This window comes from Poecilia reticulata, chromosome 18, assembly GCF_904066995.2.
Source record: "Poecilia reticulata chromosome 18, P_reticulata-male-v2, whole genome shotgun sequence".
NCBI lineage: Eukaryota > Metazoa > Chordata > Actinopteri > Cyprinodontiformes > Poeciliidae > Poecilia > Poecilia reticulata.
In genome coordinates, this window is record NC_088847.1 from 24,186,684 (window position 1) to 24,208,456 (window position 21,773).

Sequence of the window (21,773 nt, forward strand, 5' to 3'; positions counted from 1 at the left end):
GTTACCGGGTAGAACAGGCTGGAGACCAGAGACAGGAACTGGTTCTGGTTCTGGTCTTTCTGTCTGCAGGAACTTTAGATTCTGGTTCTGTCCCGGTACCAGGTCTCTGCTGGTCCAATGGACCGGTTCTGGTTCCACAGAGAAAAACTAAATGAAAACTATAGAAGAACTGGATCTCCTGACAGAACAACCCGACTGATCAGAACCAGATCAGAACCAGATCAGAACCGGACCAGAACCGGATCAGAACCAGCAGGTCAGACAGAATTTAATACATTTAAAAGAACAAAGTTTACAGATAAAGATCCACCAGCTGGTTCTGATCCGGTTCTACTGGTTTCCTCCAGAACCAGTCCTGGCCTCCAGCAGCCCCAGCCTTCCTCTGCCTAGCTCCTGGTGACGTCACAGCCCTCCTGCCCTCTGATTGGCTGCTGCCAGCCTTTGGTTCCAGCAGCAGCTTCAGTTTCTCTCAGAGTCTCTGAGAGCCTGAATGATGAAGATGAAGCTGCTCCTCTTCCTCAGCGGGGTCCTCTGGGTCTCTGCTGACGGTGAGTTTCTCTGGTTCTGACCGGGTTCTGATGGACCCGCTGGTTCTGACCGGGTTCTGATGGACCCGCTGGTTCTGCTGCAGGTTCTTCATCAGTTTCTCTCTGTGTTCTAGTTCTACATGAGGACCTTGCTGTCACTGGATGTTCAGACTCTGATGGAGAGAAGATGTACACTCTGGATGGAGAGGAGGTCTGGTACGCCGACTTCAAGAAGGGAAAAGGAATCGAACCTCAGCCTCCTTTCGTTGATCATACCAGCTACGTGGAAGGAACTTATGAAGCAGCTGTGGCTAGTCAACAGATCTGCAGAGCAAACCTGGGTATCAGGCGCAGCGCCATGAAGGACATCCCTCTGGAACGAGGTAAACACAATAACTATTTAAACTGATTGATTTTCTCCTCTGATCATTTTGATCATAAACTAATAATTATTAATAATAATATTTAAATTAAATCTTGTTTATAACCTGTTTATTAAATCTGTTCAGTATATTATTATGACTCTATTAACTGTTTATTAACCATTAATAACACGCAGAGCTTCATGAATACATGAAAACAGATTTACTCTCTGGGTTGATTCTATATGTTAAACATTTAATGTGAATAATTTAATATTTATGGCTCTTCATCTGATTTATATAATATTATAATTAAAACTTTTTATTAACTTTATTCCATCAATAAGTTAAATAATTTATTTACTAAACCTTAAAATGAATCAGAAACAAAAGAAACAGAATAAATAACTAAAATATTCTCACAGATTCAATAATTAGAAATAAATCAGGAATTGATCATTTCATCAATAATCAATAATCAATAACTGTCCTGCTCCCAGTAAAGATGATGATGGTTACTGGGAACATCCCATAATAGAACCAAACCCAGCAGGTCAACATGAGAGCTGGAGGTCCGGTTCTGGTTCTGGTCCATCAGTTCCTCTCTAACAGACCTGCTTAGCCCCGCCCCCCGGCCAATCAGAGGGCAGCAGCTGTGTGACCAGCCAATAGGGAGAGAGATCAGGTTAAACAGCAGAACCAGATTTAATCCAGATTAAAACGACACAGTGAGAAACCAGAGATCAATATCTGATGATCAACTATTTATGAACTTTAACCCTGGAGTCAGGCTGAGAGGTTAAAGGTCAGAGGTCAAACTGCCAACACCTGAAGACCTTTGTTAACGTAACGATGACCTTTAGCTTCAGTCTGTGGCTCTGAAACCTTAAATATTAATAATTTACAGTAAAAAACTAAACGTCTTTAAATGTGAACTTTGACCTTTGACTGTCAGTAAGTTCAGACCTAAACCTGCTGCAGGGTAGAAAGAACTGATGATGCAAACAGTGAGGTTAGAGTTCAACCTGGTTTATCCTGGGATATTTAAATGGAGGCCAAACTTCACTACATTCTGTCATCATCACAAAGTCCAGTCAGCTGTGAGGCTGAAGCACCACGAGCCTTTAACTAGGCCAAGTCTGCAGTGAAAGGGTTAATGATGCTTTGGTTTCAGCTCAGAGAAACTTTCTGCAGATGTTCAGTCAATGCTGCACATCAGGCTGTTTTCACCTCTGATGTTTCCTTCTGAGGATGGAGAGAGAACAGCTTCAGGTTGATGATGTGAAACATTCTGCAGGTCACATAGGCACCTAACATCTCTGCCCGCTAGCTAACATCTGTACCTGCTAGCTAACATCTGTACCTTCTAACTAACATCTCTGCCTGCTAACTAATATATCTACCTGCTAGCTAAAATCTCTATCTGATAGGCACCATTTCTGCCTGCTAGCTAAAATCTCTATCTGATAGGCACCATTTCTGCCTGCTAGCTATCATCTCTTCCTGCTAGCTAACATCTCTACCTGCTAGCAAACATCTCTACCTGCTAGCTAACATCTCTACCTGCTAGCTAACATCTCTGCCTGCTAGCTAACATCTCTACCTGCTAGCTAACATCTCTGCCTGCTAGCTAACATCTCTACCTGCTAGCTAACATCTCTACCTGCTAGCTAACATCTCTACCTGCTAGCTAACATCTCTGCCTGCTAGCTAACATCTTTGCCTTCTAGCTAACATCTCTACCTGCTAGCTAACATCTCTACCTGCTAGCTAACATCTCTACCTGCTAGCTAACATCTCTTTCTAATTTTACTAGAAAACAAATCAAAACCCAGTAATTTTGCTCTCCTTCAGAAATTGCTGTAACAATGAAAAGTTGTACCATTGTAGGGATCCTGAAGGTGGCGCTGTGGGGCAGTTCTGAGTGTTTCTGGATGGTAATGCAGCTCATTATTTATGTCATTGTTAGTGATTCAGGCCACATGTTTTTATCAATACTCAGATTAGCTCTAGATTTAACCCACTTGGACTGACGGATATTTATTTTACCATCACATCCAAAACCACTGGGCTTCATGTGCAATGAGTCCATTTCACATGGTTTATTATTTACATTAAATTCTGAAGACTTGAGACTCGACTAAACAGAGACTTGGTTCCACGTCTGGGTCAGAAACAAGAAGTAATGGAAACAAACGATACTGAAAATGTCAGATTGTTTAATATGGAATCTGAAACACATGAAGTACAATCTGTCGGTAATAACCTGTTTATAACATCTTTATAACGTCAGTTTACTGATAGGTTATTTTCCTAGAACCTACATAAAGGAACCACAGACAACGTATATGAATTTTAAAGCTTTTGCAAAAGGAGAAACCTCTGTGAACAGCTCCTCCGAGCCGTTCAGAGCGTCTGAAGATCTTTGGGTTCAGCTCGTCTTTTATTATCAAGCAACAAAGAGGGAGGATAGACAGCAGAGGAAACACAGCAGAGGTCGTAAAACATTTCACCTAAACAACCAGCAACCCAGTTCCAGATGTCATATCTGATCTGAGCCCGGTTCAAATCCCGGTCAAACTGTTTCACATGAAGATGAACAGGCAGCTGTGACCTCCAGGTCAGTTACACTAAAGAAGAGACTTTAAACTGACTGACATTAGACTGAATATGAACTAAATCTTTCTGGTTAAGCCGTTTTAGTTCTGGAATCGTCACATGTCCAATATTTTACTGCTAACTTTGTTTAAAAGTTAACTAGTCTAGTCACAATGATTTAATACATCTAGAGTTATAGATCTAGAGTTATAGATCTAGAATCAATGCACAGCTTCAGTTATTACAACTGAAACCAGCGATCAGCCCGAAACCTGGGAGTAGTGATGACCTCTGACCTTTGACCTGAACCTTCAGAGCCACATTAAGACAGTCACAAAGTCGGCCTTCTATCACCTGAAGAACATCTCTAGGATTAGAGGACTTATGTCTCAGATCTAGAGAAACTCATCCTGTGTTTATCTTTAGCCGCATTGATTCCTGCAGCAGCTTCTTCACAGGTCTGACTAACAAATCAATCCTCCAGCTGCAGCCGATCCAGGAGCTGCTGCTGCTGTTCTGACTAAAACCAGGAAGATGGAGACATAACTCCAGTTTTAAAGTCCCTCCTCTGGCTCCCTGTAGCTCAAAGAATAGACTTTAAAATCCTGATGTTAGTTTATAAATCACTGAACGGTTTAGCACCACAATACATTAAAGATCTGTTATTGCTGTACCAACCGTCTGGAATCGTCATCCGTGTTTGTTATTCTAATTTCCCGCCATGTTGGGGTTTTCCTGGATTATCCTCTGGAATCGGGATGTTCTGACTGGAATCGGTTCGTGTTGCTCCTCCTGCCTTGGACACACGAACCGATCGAACCTGTTGGACTTTATCAGCTCTGTGGTCACAGAGGTTTGGAGAATCGGCCGACATTCTGAAATCTTTCCGTCTAAACCAGACTTAAGACTCACAAGCTCTACTCATCTCCTCTCGACCAAACGCTCTGACTCTGGTCGCTATGGTAACGTTTACATATCCTTTCAAAATAAGATACAGATGCGCCACAAAAACAAACATTTTACTTTAGTGAACATTTTAACTCACGATAATGACTAACGGAGCCCTGAGCTTGTTTCTCTGCAACCAGACGGTCCATCAGGGAGTGATGGGAGACAATAACACCTGAAGTGTTGCTGATATCCACAGCCTGCTTGGTCTCTACGTGGTGAAGCAGCTTGAAGCTTCATTGCCTCATTAGCAGCCGGTCGCCACATGTTACGCAGAGCGGCTTGTAATGTGGGACTCACCTACCGGTCCAGGATGAATCCATCCTCCTGTCTCTTCTCTGGGCCTTTTCCCCTTCGCAGAGAAACTTTCCACAGACACCTGATCTGTTTCTACTCATTCTGCTGCTTGTGGCTCAAGCAGCTAACCCTAACCCGTTGCCATAGCAACTGACAACAATGCCACTTTGTGTTTTAGCATTTAACACCAAAAACATTCATGAATTTTGCACACAGATCAGAACATTCAGTCTGTTGTTGTAGGACGTTTTAGGCTTAATGTTTTATTAATAATTGCTGTGGTAGATTAGCTTCTACTTTACTGAATTATTTAGACATTAACTGTGGCCCACAAAACGCATTTAATTAAAAAACTAAACAAAAACATCTTATTGCTGTCTTACCTTTACTTATCAATGAAATCCATGCGCCGCTAATCCTACATAGGAATATCCGTTCATCCAAAGCCAAGTTTATCCTCCATGTCTTTTCTACTCCGTCTGAGAATCAAACTGTCCTGAAGTAAAACCTTCAGCTCCGGTGTTTGTCTAACTTTAGTTATCATCTCCTGCTTCAGTTGAAACTTTAGAAAACTATTCAAGTGTAGAAATGTATCTTTCATGTTGACGAGAGGAGAAAACAAATATATCGCTGTACTTTACTTATTTACTGTGCTAGCTCCATGGCTAGCTCCATGGCTAGCTCGCTGTGTCTTACTCTGCAGTTGTGGCGTCACTATCTGGGATCATGAGCGCCCCCAGCGGTGAGGCAAGAGAACTGCCTGCCTCACCTCCAGTCTGTTCTCTGCCGTTTCTCCTCCGCACACAAAACACGATACACACAGTTAGTGACAAACACACTGTACATTAGGTTAAAAGTCCGTCCATTCGTTTAGCACTACATCACCCATGATGCATCTGTTCATTTTTGTAGTTCACGTAGATGAACAAGTTATTTTCTGTGCTTCTGAGACTCGGTGGCATAAAATCCATCCAGGACAGCATCCAGCATCAATCCTTCTTTAGTCCCGTGTCTATGAGACCTGTGTGCGTTTTTATTACGTAAATATAAATTTTTCTGCCTGATATTTGGGTTTCTGTCAGTTATTAGCTTAGGATGTGAAATTAGCCTCGTGTTTCTCTGGCTACCGATAATAAGAGCTATTACTGTAATAACTCAGGTTCTCTGATATCCTTTGCAGATATACATCACCATTGTAGTAGCATATGAGGAAATTTATCGTTAATTCATATTTTCTGACGGTTTCTGTCATTTGTATGTTTATTGCATTTTACCGATAATCCATGTGTGGCGTTATGGTGCCCTCTACTGGAGCTCTGTGTTACTGCAGGCCATTTTCATCCTGCATAGCCGCTTTACATAAAATACATAATACATAAAAAGGAAATATTTATTTCTTGCGCAGCCCGGTACCAATTAGTTCACGGACTGGTACCGGTCCATGGACCAATTGGTACCGGGGGTTGGGGATCACTGGGGTTGAGGATGTTTTATAAAGACCCAGGTTGATAGCGGCTCACCGCAGCTGCTAGTGTCCATCTCTAGGTAACCATGACAACAGCGTCGGTCCGTAGCTTCAGGGGTCCTTTAGCTCCTGCCACGAGATTTTAGCTGACCTTAATATTTCCTGTTTTATTTTGGTCATTATTCTTAGTCTTTATGTGTGAAAGGCGAGTCTATCGGACATTTATAGAAATACGGAACAAATCGCTTTCAGGACGCAACATTGAACTGCCAAAATATGGAACGACTGTATTTTATGGGACAGCTGGAACCCCATCTCTGCCTGCTACGTTGCTAAAGCTAACAGAGTTCCTAGAAGAGGTGATCAGAGGACATCTTGTATTGTTTCTAGGAATTTGCACCTTAGAAAATGTGCCACTAAAGGGATGGAATCGATCTTGGAGAAGTTGCTGGTTTCGGTTCAGTGGAACGACCAAACTAATCTGGATGATTGGAACTGAGATGTTTCAGAGACACTTTAGGGAAGATTGAAGTTTATAATCTTCCCAACCTAAGACATTCTGTTTCTGAACTGGCTTCCCCCGTGTGGCCTTGGAAGGGCTGCATCTCTCTAATCCCCTTTAAGATATGTAAACACAATGCTCTTCCCTCCTCACCCCTCCTGTATCCATGCAGCTGTGGAGCTGAGCGTTCCCAAGGACATTCCTAGATAAACAACACCTTTATCAGACTTCTGCCAGGAGGCTGAGCAGCGCGGTTTCATGGCCCTGTGACGTCACCGCCTTCACTCATGTCTTTGTTTTGTCCAAATGTTGCCATTTGCCCTCATTTCTCCTCTTTTTGTTTTATTTTGTTAGAAACTGTGCAGTTCTCTCTATTTAACCCAGAAAAGGAATTAGAACAAACTTGGAATCCAGAGACTCCAGTTTATTAGTTTATTAGTTTATTAGTCTTTAGCTCATATTCTAGAAACTGTAGTTCTCACTATTTAGCTATTTCAAGATCCAAACATGGCTGGTTCACCTTCTGTTGCATTTCATTTAAATTACTGCAAATTAGCTTCTTGAAAACCACCCAGGAGTGTTTCTTTCATCTTGATGCTCTGGGTTTTACTTCCATGGCACCAAGTGGACCGATGGACGTCTGTCTTGTGTTTGTGATGAGACAAACACAAGACACCAAGTCTGGATTTATTTAATCTGTCCATCGGGAGGTATTAGCATTAGCACCTAGCATGTGCTCCAACCCGATCTAAATAACAGTGTTGGCTGCATCAAATGTTATAAAGGTGTAATATCAAATCAGGGGGAGCTGGAGGACCAAACCACTTATAGGAGAGACTGAGGACCAGCAACAGTCAAGCAGACAAATACATGAAAAAACACATTGTGTTAATATTCAACTATTAATATAGACCCAGTTACACCAACTCTCCTCTAACTGCAGTTCTGTGAAATAATCCCAACAAATACGACCAACTGAATGTCAGTGGATTCATCCAAAGCTAAAATATCAGGATTTTTCTAGATATTCAAACATTTGTTCTGCTTCTCTACTGGATTTTTCAATAGTTTCTTATACTTACAAGTTGTTGACCTTCTGGAGAACATTTAGCTGTTTGGACGGACAGAAGGTGAAACGATGCTCCAGGTTTGATGCTTTAAAGTGAATCAGTGAAGTCTGGCAGAGAGCCGACGGTCTCCCATTGGTCACCGTGAGGCCTGAAGGTTTTCAGAGCTGAAGGTTTTCAGACCTGAAGGTTTTCAGAGCTGAAGGTTTTCAGTCCTGAAGGTTTTCAGACCTGAAGGTTTTCAGAGCTGAAGGTTTTCAGACCTGAAGGTTTTCAGAGCTGAAGGTTTTCAGTCCTGAAGGTTTTCAGAGCTGAAGGTTTTCAGACCTGAAGGTTTTCAGAGCTGAAGGTTTTCAGAGCTGAAGGTTTTCAGACCTGAAGGTTTTCAGACCTGAAGGTTTTCAGTCCTGAAGGTTTTCAGACCTGAAGGTTTTCAGACCTGAAGGTTTTCAGACCTGAAGGTTTTCAGACCTGAAGGTTTTCAGGCCTGAAGGTTTTCAGACCTGAAGGTTTTCAGACCTGAAGGTTTTCAGGCCTGAAGGTTTTCAGACCTGAAGGTTTTCAGACCTGAAGGTTTTCAGACCTGAAGGTTTTCAGATCTGATCAATGGGAGACCCAGTTTGTTGTGTTTTCTCCTTTTGCCAGTTTGGTTGAAAACTGATAAACTTTGTGGTTCTTTGTATGTAGGTTGAGTAAAAACCCATCATTCAGTAGAAATGTTCAGTTCTCATATTGATGCTCTGCTTTTTATTTTCTAACTATGTGTAACCATAACTACGGCCAAAAGCTTCGGCTGTGGAGCCTTTATGTGTGAATAAACCATCAGACAGGAAGTTACTGTAGTCGAGCTTATGTTTTTATATACATTTAGGAAGATATGCAATAATATTTATAATAACAGTGATTTTCTATTAATATAACCAACAAGAAAAAACAACAAACAAAACAAAACAGCAACAAAAACAAACCCTGATGACCCAAGAGTTTATTTTCTATTGTAAGTCCATCTGTGAATCCATGGTGATTAATTAATGATCCATCAATCAATAATCTGACTGTCTTTAGTCCATCATCATCATCATCATCATCATCATCATCATCCTGGTTGAAACAGGTGGAAGAAACCCCGACCTGAACGAGGTCATAGATAAAAACAAGTTCACATTTAAACAGTTTAAACTGTTACACAAAATAACTAAACATTCAATAATTACAAAAAAAATGGCTACATGGAGAATTTCTCAGGAATCTTTCAAATTAATTTCAAGTTATAGATCAAATTAAAGTTAAAGATCAAATTAAAGTTACAGATCAAATTAAAGTTATAGATCAAATTAAAGTTAAAGATCAAATTAAAGTTACAGATCAAATTAAAGTTTACTTTTAAGTTGTACCCAAGTTTAATTGACAGTTAAACTCAATCAACTTCAATAAACAATTGTTTCTTTTTTTTCTTTTGTTGCGCAACTCAAAAAATGAACCCCGCCCAGATTCCTATAGGCTCTAAACAAAATCAATGAAAAGTAACTAAAACTATCCTAAAAGGACGAATTTACAGAAATCAAAGGGCCCATTTAATACTTTGGCAATATATCATCTATTCGGCCACAAACTTAACAAAAAGAGAAAGAGCTTTTAATCAATGAAGTCATTTTCCAATCATTAATGCATAAATTGAGTGGGCGTGTCGCCGCCGCATTTCTATTTTATAAAAAACACAAAGTACGTAAAACAAACGACTCGCCGTCGATCGGTAGACAGAAAACACAGAATATAATCGATCGGCTGTGTTATCGATCCTCCATCCAGCCGTGTTATTCCCTATGACCAGCAGCTAGAGACAGGCCAGAGTTGACCTGTGACCCGGAACTTAAAGTGTGCCGTCACTTGGACCCGCCAAAATAAAATACGGGTTGATTATTGTGTGCAGGTTACGTAAGCCATCAGTGGGCGTGGCTTTTAGGACCCTTCACCGAACCAGGAAGTAAACAAGGCGATGAGCTTAAAGAACCACAAATCTTTGCAAAAATACTATTTGATTCCATAAAACAGCCACTAAGATCTCAGGAATCACTAATCAGAAAGACTTTATTGGTCTAATATGGCATGTTGCCGTTTTCTTACATAAATCCATCAAAACCACCAAAACATGTAAATTACACAGAACTGGTCCAGAATGATGTTTCGCTTCAGAGGCTGAAACTCATCAGAGGAAGATCAAAGATAACAAACATCTTAAAGATTAATCCCTGAAAGCTGATGTTGAAGAGCCATGATATTAAAAATAAAATGATTAAAAAGATGGACTGTGTTGTTTTTCACATCTCTCTCATATTGTATATTTCAATTAAATATCCACAGAAACAATAGCGACATTTTTAAACACTGTTATTTATGTGGCAGCGATACGAGGAGCCGCATTAACTGGAAAATAAATATTTAGAGATTCTACAGGGTGAAGAACAATCGGGGCCACAGCGATGCATAGAGAGGCACCAATAAAAGGCGTTTAAATCAAATATTTCCAAATGTTGCTGAGCAAATAAACTTGCAGGTGGTGGAAAAACTCAGTTATGAAAAGATTAAAATGAATAAATAATGTGGGCTAAAAAACAGACCAAAGCAGAAAGATATGAAAAACTTCCGGACTGAGTTCAGTTCGTCTTCAACCAGCTATCGGCTCGAGTCCGTTACTATGGAGACGGAGCTACAGCCTGCAGTTTGTCCCGTCCGCCACCAGGAGGAGACAGAGGGCGTCTCTATTTAAATATTCTTATATTTAGACATTAGAATTAAGAACTAAAACAAAAACATTTTTACATTCAGTAAATATGATTTAGATACACAAAAACAACGACTAGAGTAACAAGTCAAAATTATTATTATGAATTTTATAGTTTTTTTTTAAATATAACTTCACTTAAGAACTGATTTCCTTTAGGGTTTAGGACAGATTAGGACAGATCTGGCCCAGGTGTGACCTGCCTCAGGTGAACCAGCCATCATTACTAGACCCGATTCAGGTTGACGTCCAGCAGAAATCCAGAACCGGGTCGGACTGATCTGTGGGTCTCTGGTTGGTGTGAACAGATAAACTCTGTAAAGGTTCAGTCCATTTCCTGTTCTGATTCATTAGTTCTTATTTCCTCTGAACATTGTGGCCCCTGACTGATCCACCATCAGTGGTTCTGCTCTGAACATTGTGGCCCCTGACTGATCCACCATCAGTGGTTCTGCTCTGAACATTGTGGCCCCTGACTGATCCACCATCAGTGGTTCTGCTCTGAACCATGTGGCCCCTGACTGATCCACCATCAGTGGTTCTGCTCTGAACCATGTGGCCCCTGACTGATCCACCATCAGTGGTTCTGCTCTGAACCATGTGGCCCCTGACTGATCCACCATCAGTGGTTCTGCTCTGAACCATGTGGCCCCTGACTGATCCACCATCAGTGGTTCTGCTCTGAACCATGTGGCCCCTGACTGATCCACCATCAGTGGTTCTGCTCTGAACCATGTGGCCCCTGACTGATCCACCATCAGTGGTTCTGCTCTGAACCATGTGGCCCCTGACTGATCCACCATCAGTGGTTCTGCTCTGAACCATGTGGCCCCTGACTGATCCACCATCAGTGGTTCTGCTCTGAACCCTGTGGCCCCTGACTGATCCACCATCAGTGGTTCTGCTCTGAACCATGTGGCCCCTGACTGATCCACCATCAGTGGTTCTGCTCTGAACCATGTGGCCCCTGACTGATCCACCATCAGTGGTTCTGCTCTGAACCCTGTGGCCCCTGACTGATCCACCATCAGTGGTTCTGCTCTGAACCCTGTGGCCCCTGACTGATCCACCATCAGTGGTTCTGCTCTGAACATTGTGGCCCCTGACTGATCCACCATCAGTGGTTCTGCTCTGAACCATGTGGCCCCTGACTGATCCACCATCAGTGGTTCTGCTCTGAACCCTGTGGCCCCTGACTGATCCACCATCAGTGGTTCTGCTCTGAACATTGTGGCCCCTGACTGATCCACCATCAGTGGTTCTGCTCTGAACATTGTGGCCCCTGACTGATCCACCATCAGTGGTTCTGCTCTGAACATTGTGGCCCCTGACTGATCCACCATCAGTGGTTCTGCTCTGAACCATGTGGCCCCTGACTGATCCACCATCAGTGGTTCTGCTCTGAACCATGTGGCCCCTGACTGATCCACCATCAGTGGTTCTGCTCTGAACCATGTGGCCCCTGACTGATCCACCATCAGTGGTTCTGCTCTGAACCATGTGGCCCATGACTGATCCACCATCAGTGGTTCTGCTCTGAACATTGTGGCCCCTGACTGATCCACCATCAGTGGTTCTGCTCTGAACCATGTGGCCCCTGACTGATCCACCATCAGTGGTTCTGCTCTGAACCATGTGGCCCCTGACTGATCCACCATCAGTGGTTCTGCTCTGAACCATGTGGCCCCTGACTGATCCACCATCAGTGGTTCTGCTCTGAACATTGTGGCCCCTGACTGATCCACCATCAGTGGTTCTGCTCTGAACCATGTGGCCCCTGACTGATCCACCATCAGTGGTCCTGCTCTGAACCTTGTGGCCCTGACTGATCCACCATCAGTGGTCCTGCTCTGAACCTTGTGGCCCCTGACTGATCCACCATCAGTGGTTCTGCTCTGAACCATGTGGCCCCTGACTGATCCACCATCAGTGGTTCTGCTCTGAACCATGTGGCCCCTGACTGATCCACCATCAGTGGTTCTGCTCTGAACATTGTGGCCCCTGACTGATCCACCATCAGTGGTTCTGCTCTGAACCTTGTGGCCCCTGACTGATCCACCATCAGTGGTTCTGCTCTGAACCCTGTGGCCCCTGACTGATCCACCATCAGTGGTTCTGCTCTGAACCCTGTGGCCCCTGACTGATCCACCATCAGTGGTTCTGCTCTGAACCCTGGGGCCCCTGACTGATCCACCATCAGTGGTTCTGCTCTGAACCATGTGGCCCCTGACTGATCCACCATCAGTGGTTCTGCTCTGAACCCTGTGGCCCCTGACTGATCCACCATCAGTGGTTCTGCTCTGAACCATGTGGCCCCTGACTGATCCACCATCAGTGGTTCTGCTCTGAACCATGTGGCCCCTGACTGATCCACCATCAGTGGTTCTGCTCTGAACATTGTGGCCCCTGACTCATCCCCCATCAGTGGTTCTGCTCTGAACCCTGTGGCCCCTGACTGATCCACCATCAGTGGTTCTGCTCTGAACCATGTGGCCCTGACTGATCCACCATCAGTGGTTCTGCTCTGAACCCTGTGGGCCCTGACTGATCCACCATCAGTGGTTCTGCTCTGAACATTGTGGCCCCTGACTGATCCACCATCAGTGGTTCTGCTCTGAACATTGTGGGCCCTGACTGATCCACCATCAGTGGTTCTGCTCTGAACCATGTGGCCCCTGACTGATCCACCATCAGTGGTTCTGCTCTGAACCCTCCTGGATCAGAGTCTCCATCCTCCAGATCAGGTTCAGCTCCTGTCCCTCCATCTTACCCCCTGGTTTCTCCCCAGATGCCCCCTCCGGCCTGGTGATTTACCCCAGAGACGAAGTGGAGCTGGGAGAGAAGAACATCCTGGTCTGCCACGTCTCTGGTTTCTATCCGGCTCCGGTCAACGTCTCCTGGACCAGAAACGGTCAGAAAGTGACTGAAGGAACCAGCATCAACGTTCCCTTCCCCAGTAAGGACTTCAGCTTCACCCAGATCTCCAGGCTGCAGTTCGTCCCTCAGCTAGGAGACATCTACAGCTGCTCAGTGCAGCATCTGGCCCTGACAGAACCACTGACCAGGACCTGGGGTGAGGACACTTTGACTAGGCCGGAAGCAGGAACAGGAACCTTTAATTAAACCTGATTGAATCAATCATCCTGATGTGTCTCTTTCTCTCTCCAGATGTGGAGATGGACTCTCCTCAGTCCGGTCCCGGTCCGACCATCTTCTGTGGAGTCGGTCTGACCATCGGCCTGCTGGGAGTCGCTGTGGGAACTTTCTTCCTGATCAAAGGGAACGAGTGCAGCTGATTGGCTGGAGCTGATTGGCTGGAGCTGATTGGTTAAAGCTGATTGGTTAAAGCTGATTGGTTAAAGCTGATTGGCTGAAGCTGATTGGTTAAAGCTGATTGGCTGAAGCTGATTGGCTGGAGCTGATTGGCTGAAGCTGATTGGTTAAAGCTGATTGGTCGATGGTTTATCAGTGATTCATGTTCAGATTTAAACTGTTTTTTTTTTTTCATTCTTCACTTTAATCAGTTTTTCTTCATCACTGATGTAAATTTAATATAAACTGTTGTTAAAGTTTAAATCCTTTAATTGACAGAAACTCCAACATTAAACTGTTAACTGATGGTTTTTATCTAACAGAGAATAAAACCTGCTGTCAGTTAATAAATGATTAATTATTTCTGCCAGTTTCGTGTCTTTCATCCAGATCAGCTGGTTTCTGTTTCCATCAGATGATCATAAATCCTCTAACAGGACGAACCTTCATCTAGAATAACTTTAATTTTGTTTATTTTATTATAAATTAACTCAGCAGCAGTTTCCTCCTCTACATGTTTCCTCCATGAGTCTCCAGGCTGATGGAGCATCGATTCGCTCCATCAGCCTCCACAGGAAGTCAGGACAGCAGCTTCCTGGTGGAGGGAACCTGGTCAGCTTGGTTCTCTGATGATGTTCTGGGTCATGGTGTGGTGACCTTTGACCTGCAGCAGCAGGTCTGGTGCTGCAGTGAAGAGCAGCAGGTCTGATGGATGGATGTTCTCAGCCTGAGTGATGAAGGCTGGACGGTCCACTGGTTCTGTCTGGTTCTGGTTCTGGTCCAGTAGCTCCTGGTGTCGGTTCAGTGAACTGGTAGAAGCTCAGAGGAAGTGAGATGTGAGGATCTCAGGGGTTGAACGACTACAAGTCATTTAGGGTCGACTACATCATGATAGTCGATGTCGACTAGTCGCCGTGACGTCATAGTGACGTAAGCAAAAACCCTTCACAACAACTTGGAGGCTTTATCAGCTAAATTCACAGCAAATATTGACCCCCCCGCTCCCCTTCTCCCGCTTTTACTAAGTCTATTATGCAGAATTAAAAGAGCAATAAACAGATCATTCTTTGTGACCAGAAGAGAAAAGTTGGTGTCACAAAGTCGGCTGATACTGATGATCTCTGGATATTTACTCCTATAGGAGTCAAATTATCACACTGACCACATGGCGCTTTTGGATCCTCACCAACCAAACTTATTATGAACGGATCCTGTTTGGTTACAGTTGAATCCAGCGAAGCTTCCCGCTGCTCCTCAGCCCGATGAGCAGCGGGAAGCTCTGCTGACTCAGCAGCGGCTCTGAACCGACATGCAGACGGCGGCAGAGATCACCTCTATCAGACCCTCAGGGTGAAGCTTGGACTTAGTTTCCAGATGCAGTCAAACCATATTTTTATAAGAGCGTAAAGCTGCCAGGTTAGAAGCTTCAGTACGCAGGTGACGCTGATCAGCTGGGGGATAAAAAAGCCTGACATCATGACGCGTTGTCGCACATTACTCCAGGTAGTTTTTCTTTTTTTTATAGGATTTTTTTCGCCACTAGTTTATTTGACAGCAATCTGACTGTAAGGGGGCAGAGAGAGCGGAGAGAGGCCTCATGGGTCCAGCGAATGGAGGACGGGAGTCGGACTCCTGATACCGCGGGCTGAAGCCTCTGTATGCGGGGCGCCGCGCTAACCACCGCGCCGCAACGCCCCTATTGCGGGAGCCTATGCTGTAATTTACAGTTTGTTAAATTATTTACATTTTTATACAATTTGAGCTTTCTGACGAACTCACCTAGTCATCCTTCTTTCATTTCCTTGGAAAAATCTGTTGTCACGTGATAGCGACTAGTCGACTGGCCCAGGAAAAAGTCATTGCAGAGAAAAGAATCGACTAGTCGACTAATCGGTGCAACCCTGAGGTTCTGCATCCATTTCCAGATGTGAAGCTGCTGGAATTTGGGTTCAGTGAAGAAACATTCAGGTCTGTTCAGCCTCTTTCTTTCTGCTCATTTATCATCTACAGCACATATGTCAAAGTCAAGGCCCGCGGGCCACATCCGGCCCGCAAATCAATTATCTATGGCCCCTGAATGATATTTAATTACTATGAGAACCGGCCCGCAAGCCAGAGCCGCCCGCTCGTGTTTTGCCCGCAAACACTACATTTCCCATAATGCAACGGTAGCCCGCGAAGTGACTACAGCGCGCCCAAACGGCTTCATTATTCATCAGCTCAGAGCCTCACCCCGAACATTGATGAACTTGTACAAAAGATGAGACACCTCCAAGTATCAGGCTCAGCCTCAGACAAGTGAGCATCACAGAGCAGTAACGTATTTTCAGTTTATAAGTTTCAGTTAAATTTTTACATTTGTTTCTACAAGACGTGATTTTTCTTTGAATGAAGTATTGTTTTGTCTGTGTGCCATATATTTTGTATTTTATTTTATTTTATTGTATTTATTTTCAGTTGAATGGATTCAGGTAAAATTGCAGATAAGAGCCATGAGAAAGAATACAACTGATTTGATTTATATTTTTACTTTACTTTGAAAGCAGTGATCGGTAGGATCATAGAGCAGCACAGTAATGCATTTTCAGTTTATAATGCATGCACTTTGATTTATGCATTTATCTTGATATTAAGAAACATATATTGTTTTTAAAAACAATTAAATTTGTTGCTGTTTGCCTCTTGAAAAATGTTTTCCCTTGAAGTTACTGACAGAGCCATAACAAAATATTGCTTTATTCATTTAATCGTTAAATAATATACACTGTGTTAGGTCTTGGTTCAATAGACTATGTGCAATCATTTCAATATGTTTTAATAAACATTAAACCAGTCCGGCCCTCGGCTTGTAGCAAATTTGTTTTTTTGGCCCTCTGTGTATTTGACTTTGACATCCCTGATCTACAGCCTCATATTTATGCGTAACTTCATGAGAATCCATATTCCCCTTTACTTTGATGTGTTTGTTCTGACAATATGCAGCTGAATCCAGCAGAACCTTCACTGCAGCATTTTTCATAAAAGTTGTTTCACTCTTCTGGAAAATGGCTGACCAGTTTCCACAAATCGCTGCACATGAAGCCGCTCCCAGTGGGCGGGGCTTGTTGCTCCAACGCCTGACGCCAGCTTCTCCTCTGATTGGCTGAGAGGTGACGGCGCCACCATGGCTGATTTATGAATATACTTAACATCCTTCACTGCCATCATTTTATTTATTGACATTAAACATTCATGTCAGATATTAATTTATTTCTTAATTAATTTTAACACCATGATTATTAAATTGTGTTTTTCTGACATTAGCAGAATATAGAAAAGTTTTTAATATTTGTGATGTAAATATAACTGGAGATCATGAACAACAGGAAGTGATGGAAACTGATAAAAACCATCAGATCGTCTCCAAGCTGCTTCATGTTCCTGCAGCTGATCTGATTATTCAGCAGCTTCAGGACCAGAGGAGAGGAACCGACCTGAGACTGAGGAGAACTGATGACAGATTGAAGTTAATGTCAATAAGAACGATCCCTACCAACACCATAACAGAAACCAATGAGCTGATATACAACTCAGCATCAGTGATCCTTGAGATGCTTGGTTATAAGAGCAACCATGAGACCCAATACCCACCATGGAAAAGACGGTTAGAGGCTAAGATCAAGATAACAAGGAGGGAAGTGAGTCAACTGTCAGAGCTCCAAAGGGGTGCAATGAAAAGATCAGTACCCAAGAAGTACAGCCAGATGCCCATACCTGAAGCACTCGAAACTGCCAAACAAAGGCTCCAAGCCTTGGCCAGCCGCCTAAAGAGATACACGCGAGAGAATGAAGCCAGGAGGATTAACCGGCTCTTCGCCACCCAACCAGCTAAAGTGTACTCTCAATGGCAGGGTAATAACAACAGAGCAGACCCACCCAGGCTGGAGACTGAACAATACTGGAAAGGCATATGGGAAAGGGAGGCGTCCTACAACAGCAATGCACAGTGGCTAACCTCTCTACGAGAGGACCACAGCAACCTCCCTGAACAAGCCCCGGTAACCATCACTGTGTAGGATGTCCAAGACAGAGTCTCGGGTATGAAAAACTGGACAGCACCAGGACCTGACATGATCCATGCCTAGTGGCTTAAGAAACTCACGGCCCTCCATGAGCGACTGGCAGCTCAACTGAACCAGCTGCTACAAAATGGGACTCACCCTGAATGGTTAACTGAAGGGCGTACAATCCTGATACAGAAGGATCCTCAAAGGGTTCAGTCCCATCCAACTATCGGCCAATAACCTGTCTCTCTACAACATGGAAGCTCATGTCAGGCATCATAGCGGCTAAGATAAGCGGGCACATGGATAAATACATGAGCAAGGCACAGAAGGGCATAGGCATAAATGGCAGAGGAGCCAAACACCAACTCCTTGTAGACCACACAGTCGCCCGAGACTGCAAAACCCGACACACCAACCTGTGTACCGCTTGGATTGATTACAAGAAAGCCTATGACTCAATGCCACACACTTGGATCATTGAATGCTTAGAGATGTACAACATCAATAGGACTCTAAGAGCCTTCATTGCAAACTCGATGGGGCTGTGGAAAACCACCCTTGAAGCCAACTGCAAACCAGAACCACCAGAACCTGCAGCAGTCAGCCAATCAGGGCTCAGCCTCAGGATGATGTCATCAGGAAGAAGGAGAGATGAGCTCCTGTCCTGAACTTTGACCTCAGCCAGCTGTCCAATCAGAGGACAGACAGGTGTCACCTGGACAGACTGGACCAGGTGTGTCAGAACCAGATGGTGAAACCTTTACTGATTCATGGTTGACCTTTGACCCCTCCATGGTTCACCTGACTGTCCACCAGGTGAAACATGGCGGACCTGATCAGGACCATCTGGGCTCTGGTTGACCTTTGACCTCCTAGTTAGGATGACCTGGGTTCACGGTTCTGTTCTCTCCCTGCAGTGCATCATGGGAACTCTGACAGCTCACCTGACTCAGGTAACTCCCTGCAGAGCTTAGCCCCGCCCCCTCTGTCCTGTAACCATGGTAACAGCTCTCTCTCTCTAGTCTGATGAGGAAGCTGCAGCCCAGAGGGAGGAGCTTAGTCTGGAGGAGGCGGGGCCTGTCGGTGACGTCACAGGGCGGCTGCTGAGGCGTCTCCATGGTAACAGGAGAGGCTGTGTGCTGCTAGGTGTGTGTGGGGGCGTGGCCTTTACTGCAGGTAAGACCAGAGAGATCACCTGGTCAGACCAACACCTGGTCATGTGACTGACATGTAATCCTCTACCAGCGATCCTATTGGCCCTCGCTGTACTCAGGGGGCGGGGCCTCTGTTCCCAGGAGGCGGGGCTAGAGCAGCCAGGGGGCGGGGCTAACAGACCTGCAGACGGAGGGGCGGAGCTTTACCTGGGGGAGCTGAGGGAGATGATGAGGAGGCTGCTGCAGGACGAAGATCTGCTCAGCACCGTCAGGTATGATGGGGTTACCATGGTAACAGCAGGTCGGCTGGTTCCTGCTCTCTGATTGGCCGTCTCTGTTCCTGCCCTCTGATTGGCCGTCTCTGTTCCTGCCCTCTGATTGGCCGTCTGGTTCCTGCCCTCTGATTGGCCGTCTCTGTTCCTGCCCTCTGATTGGCCGTCTCTGTTCCTGCCCTCTGATTGGCCGTCTCTGTTCCTGCCCTCTGATTGGCCGTCTCTCTTCCTGCTCTCTGATTGGCCGTCTCTGTTCCAGCCGGGTCAGCAGAGCCGATCATCCCCCCGGTTCCTCAGAGGGAACGGTTCTGGCCTCAGAGGTTCTGGGTCGGTTCAGGAAGCTGCAGATGGATCACACCTGGACCGAGTCGCTGGACGCCACGCTGCAGGTACCTGACAGGTGAGACAGAGGGGGCGGGGCTTATGAGGGTTGGTCTGTTGGGCTCACCTGTCTGCAGTTGACCTGCAGCTTCAGAACCGGTCTGATCCAGTTCCTCTACCAGGTTCATCTCACGCTGAGTTTATGACTCACTGGATCAGAACCGACTGACTTTGACTGGACATTCAGAGACGATCAGAACCAACAGGATGTTTCATTGTTTCCTCCTGAAGCAGCTCACAGACTGAAGCTTCTACTCGTCTCAACCCGTCCACAGAACCGGTCCAGTTTCTGAAGCTCAGTAGGAACCGCCTGGTTCCTCTTCCCCTGAAACAAAAACTTCCTTTATTCAAAGTCAGAACAGGAAGTTTTCACAGGTCAAAGGTCAGGGTTAGTTTTTACCCAACAGACTCCAGTACCAGCCGTCCACCAGTCCTCTGGACTGGGTACGGTTGCCATGGTGACAGGACGTCCCTTCAGGTTCTAGATGGACCCGCTAACTGATCGGACCGGTCCGGATCCCATCACTGAAGTTCTCCTGATGCTGGGCGAAGGGCTCATGGAGGTTCTGCCACTGGTATTTAGGAAAACATTCCAGGACTTTCCAGGACTCTCCAGGACCTGCAGTATAATTTCCATGACCTCTTGACCCAGGTTCTACAGGTTCTACAGGTTCAAGAAGAAGTTTATGAATGAAAGATCAGCAGATCCAAGTGGAACCATAGTGATCATGTAGAGGAGGAAGGAAACATGAAGCCACAGATAATTAGGAATCAATAATCGACTTTAAAATCCTGACTGTTTGTAAATCACTAAACGTTTCAGCACCACAACACATTACAGGTCTGCTGCTGCTGTACCAACCTTCCAGACCCGTCAGGTTCTGGTTCTGCTCTGCATCAGAACCAGAACCAAACATGGAGAAGCAGCATTCAGCTTCTATGCACCACGAATCTGGAACAAACCTCCAGAAAACTGTGAAACAGCTGAAACCCTGAGCTCCTTAAATCCAGACTAAAACCCTCCTGGTGTCGTGATGGACTCTAATTTCTTAACCCTCATGCAGAAGATCACCAGGAGGAGAACAGGAATCAGTTCAACCGGTTTGTTCTAAACACAATAATGATCAACAACCAGGTCCTGGGAAAAGCTGCTATCAGGATCACTGGAGTGTGGGAACAGAGAGATGGTGAGTTCAGGGGTCGTGGTAAACGGCAGTACAGCATGACTGGACTGGTCAGACTTTAGTAGGGCTTGTCTGGGGGAAAATCACTGGTTAACAGGTCGAGTTCAGGTGGAGGGCGGACAGGTAAGCTTTGGATCAGAGGAGGCCAGGAGAGAGAGTCTGCAGACTTGCGTAATCCAAAAGGGGTTTGCTGACTCTGGAGACGTCAGTGGAGCTCGGGCAACCAGTGGGCAACATCCACAGCGTCATAAGGAATCACCTGAGGAGGAGCACAAGGAGAAACCACCAGATGTCTAAGAAGGAAGATTACAGTGAGTAACACGGAGGGCTGGAGCACCAAATACTGGCTACCTCTCTGGCACTGAAGTGTCAGCAGCTCCCTGCTCATATACTCCTCCAGATGATGTGAGTAATTGCAGGTGTGCAGGATCCAGAACACAGACAACACCCTCCAGGTAGGAAACAGCCTCTTGGCTCCCTCTGGTGGTAAAAGAGGGAAAAGCAGCAAAAGGACCATCCAAACACCTGGATTCCAGCAGGTTCATGTATTTTCAGGCAGTTTGTTTTTTGTTTGAAATCAGAAATGAGAAAATGGAAATTGACTTTTTTTTCATTTACTAAACCAAAATGGGGAATCGGATAACGGGATCGTTATCCGATTCCCATTTAGTGCATAAAACGAAAATGGAAAAAACGACCTGTGAATTTCATTATTTCATTATTGACAGTCGGCCTGTCCGAGAAGGTCTGTCTGTTTTTACACAGGAGCCGAAGACATCATGCAGGCTGCAGGAGACAAGCTTCATCCTTTCATGCTCTATATTTCAGCCAAAGACAAGTCAGTTTACGTAAAGCTCCTGTGAGAAACAAATGATA

General features: G+C 44.9%; 2 protein-coding genes and 1 long non-coding RNA gene across 3 annotated transcripts in view; 2 read left to right on the top strand and 1 right to left on the bottom strand.

Annotated features, from left to right (window-relative positions):
- LOC145548631 (uncharacterized) overlaps positions 1-21,773 on the bottom strand; it is a 59,262-nt gene that overhangs the window by 7,629 nt on the left and 29,860 nt on the right. The window lies entirely within an intron of this gene.
- Positions 403-14,225, top strand: LOC145548625 (H-2 class II histocompatibility antigen, A-U alpha chain-like). Its single transcript, XM_081599388.1, has 4 exons — positions 403-548; positions 662-910; positions 13,337-13,621; positions 13,717-14,225. Exons 1-4 carry the CDS (start codon positions 491-493, stop codon positions 13,842-13,844), a joined length of 720 nt encoding a protein of 239 aa, XP_081455514.1. The 5' UTR covers positions 403-490; the 3' UTR covers positions 13,845-14,225.
- On the top strand, positions 16,766-20,148 carry LOC145548627 (uncharacterized). Its single transcript, XM_081599391.1, has 4 exons — positions 16,766-18,859; positions 18,929-19,082; positions 19,152-19,332; positions 19,592-20,148. The coding sequence occupies exons 1-4, from the start codon at positions 18,788-18,790 to the stop codon at positions 19,734-19,736; spliced, it is 552 nt and encodes a 183-aa protein (XP_081455517.1). The 5' UTR covers positions 16,766-18,787; the 3' UTR covers positions 19,737-20,148.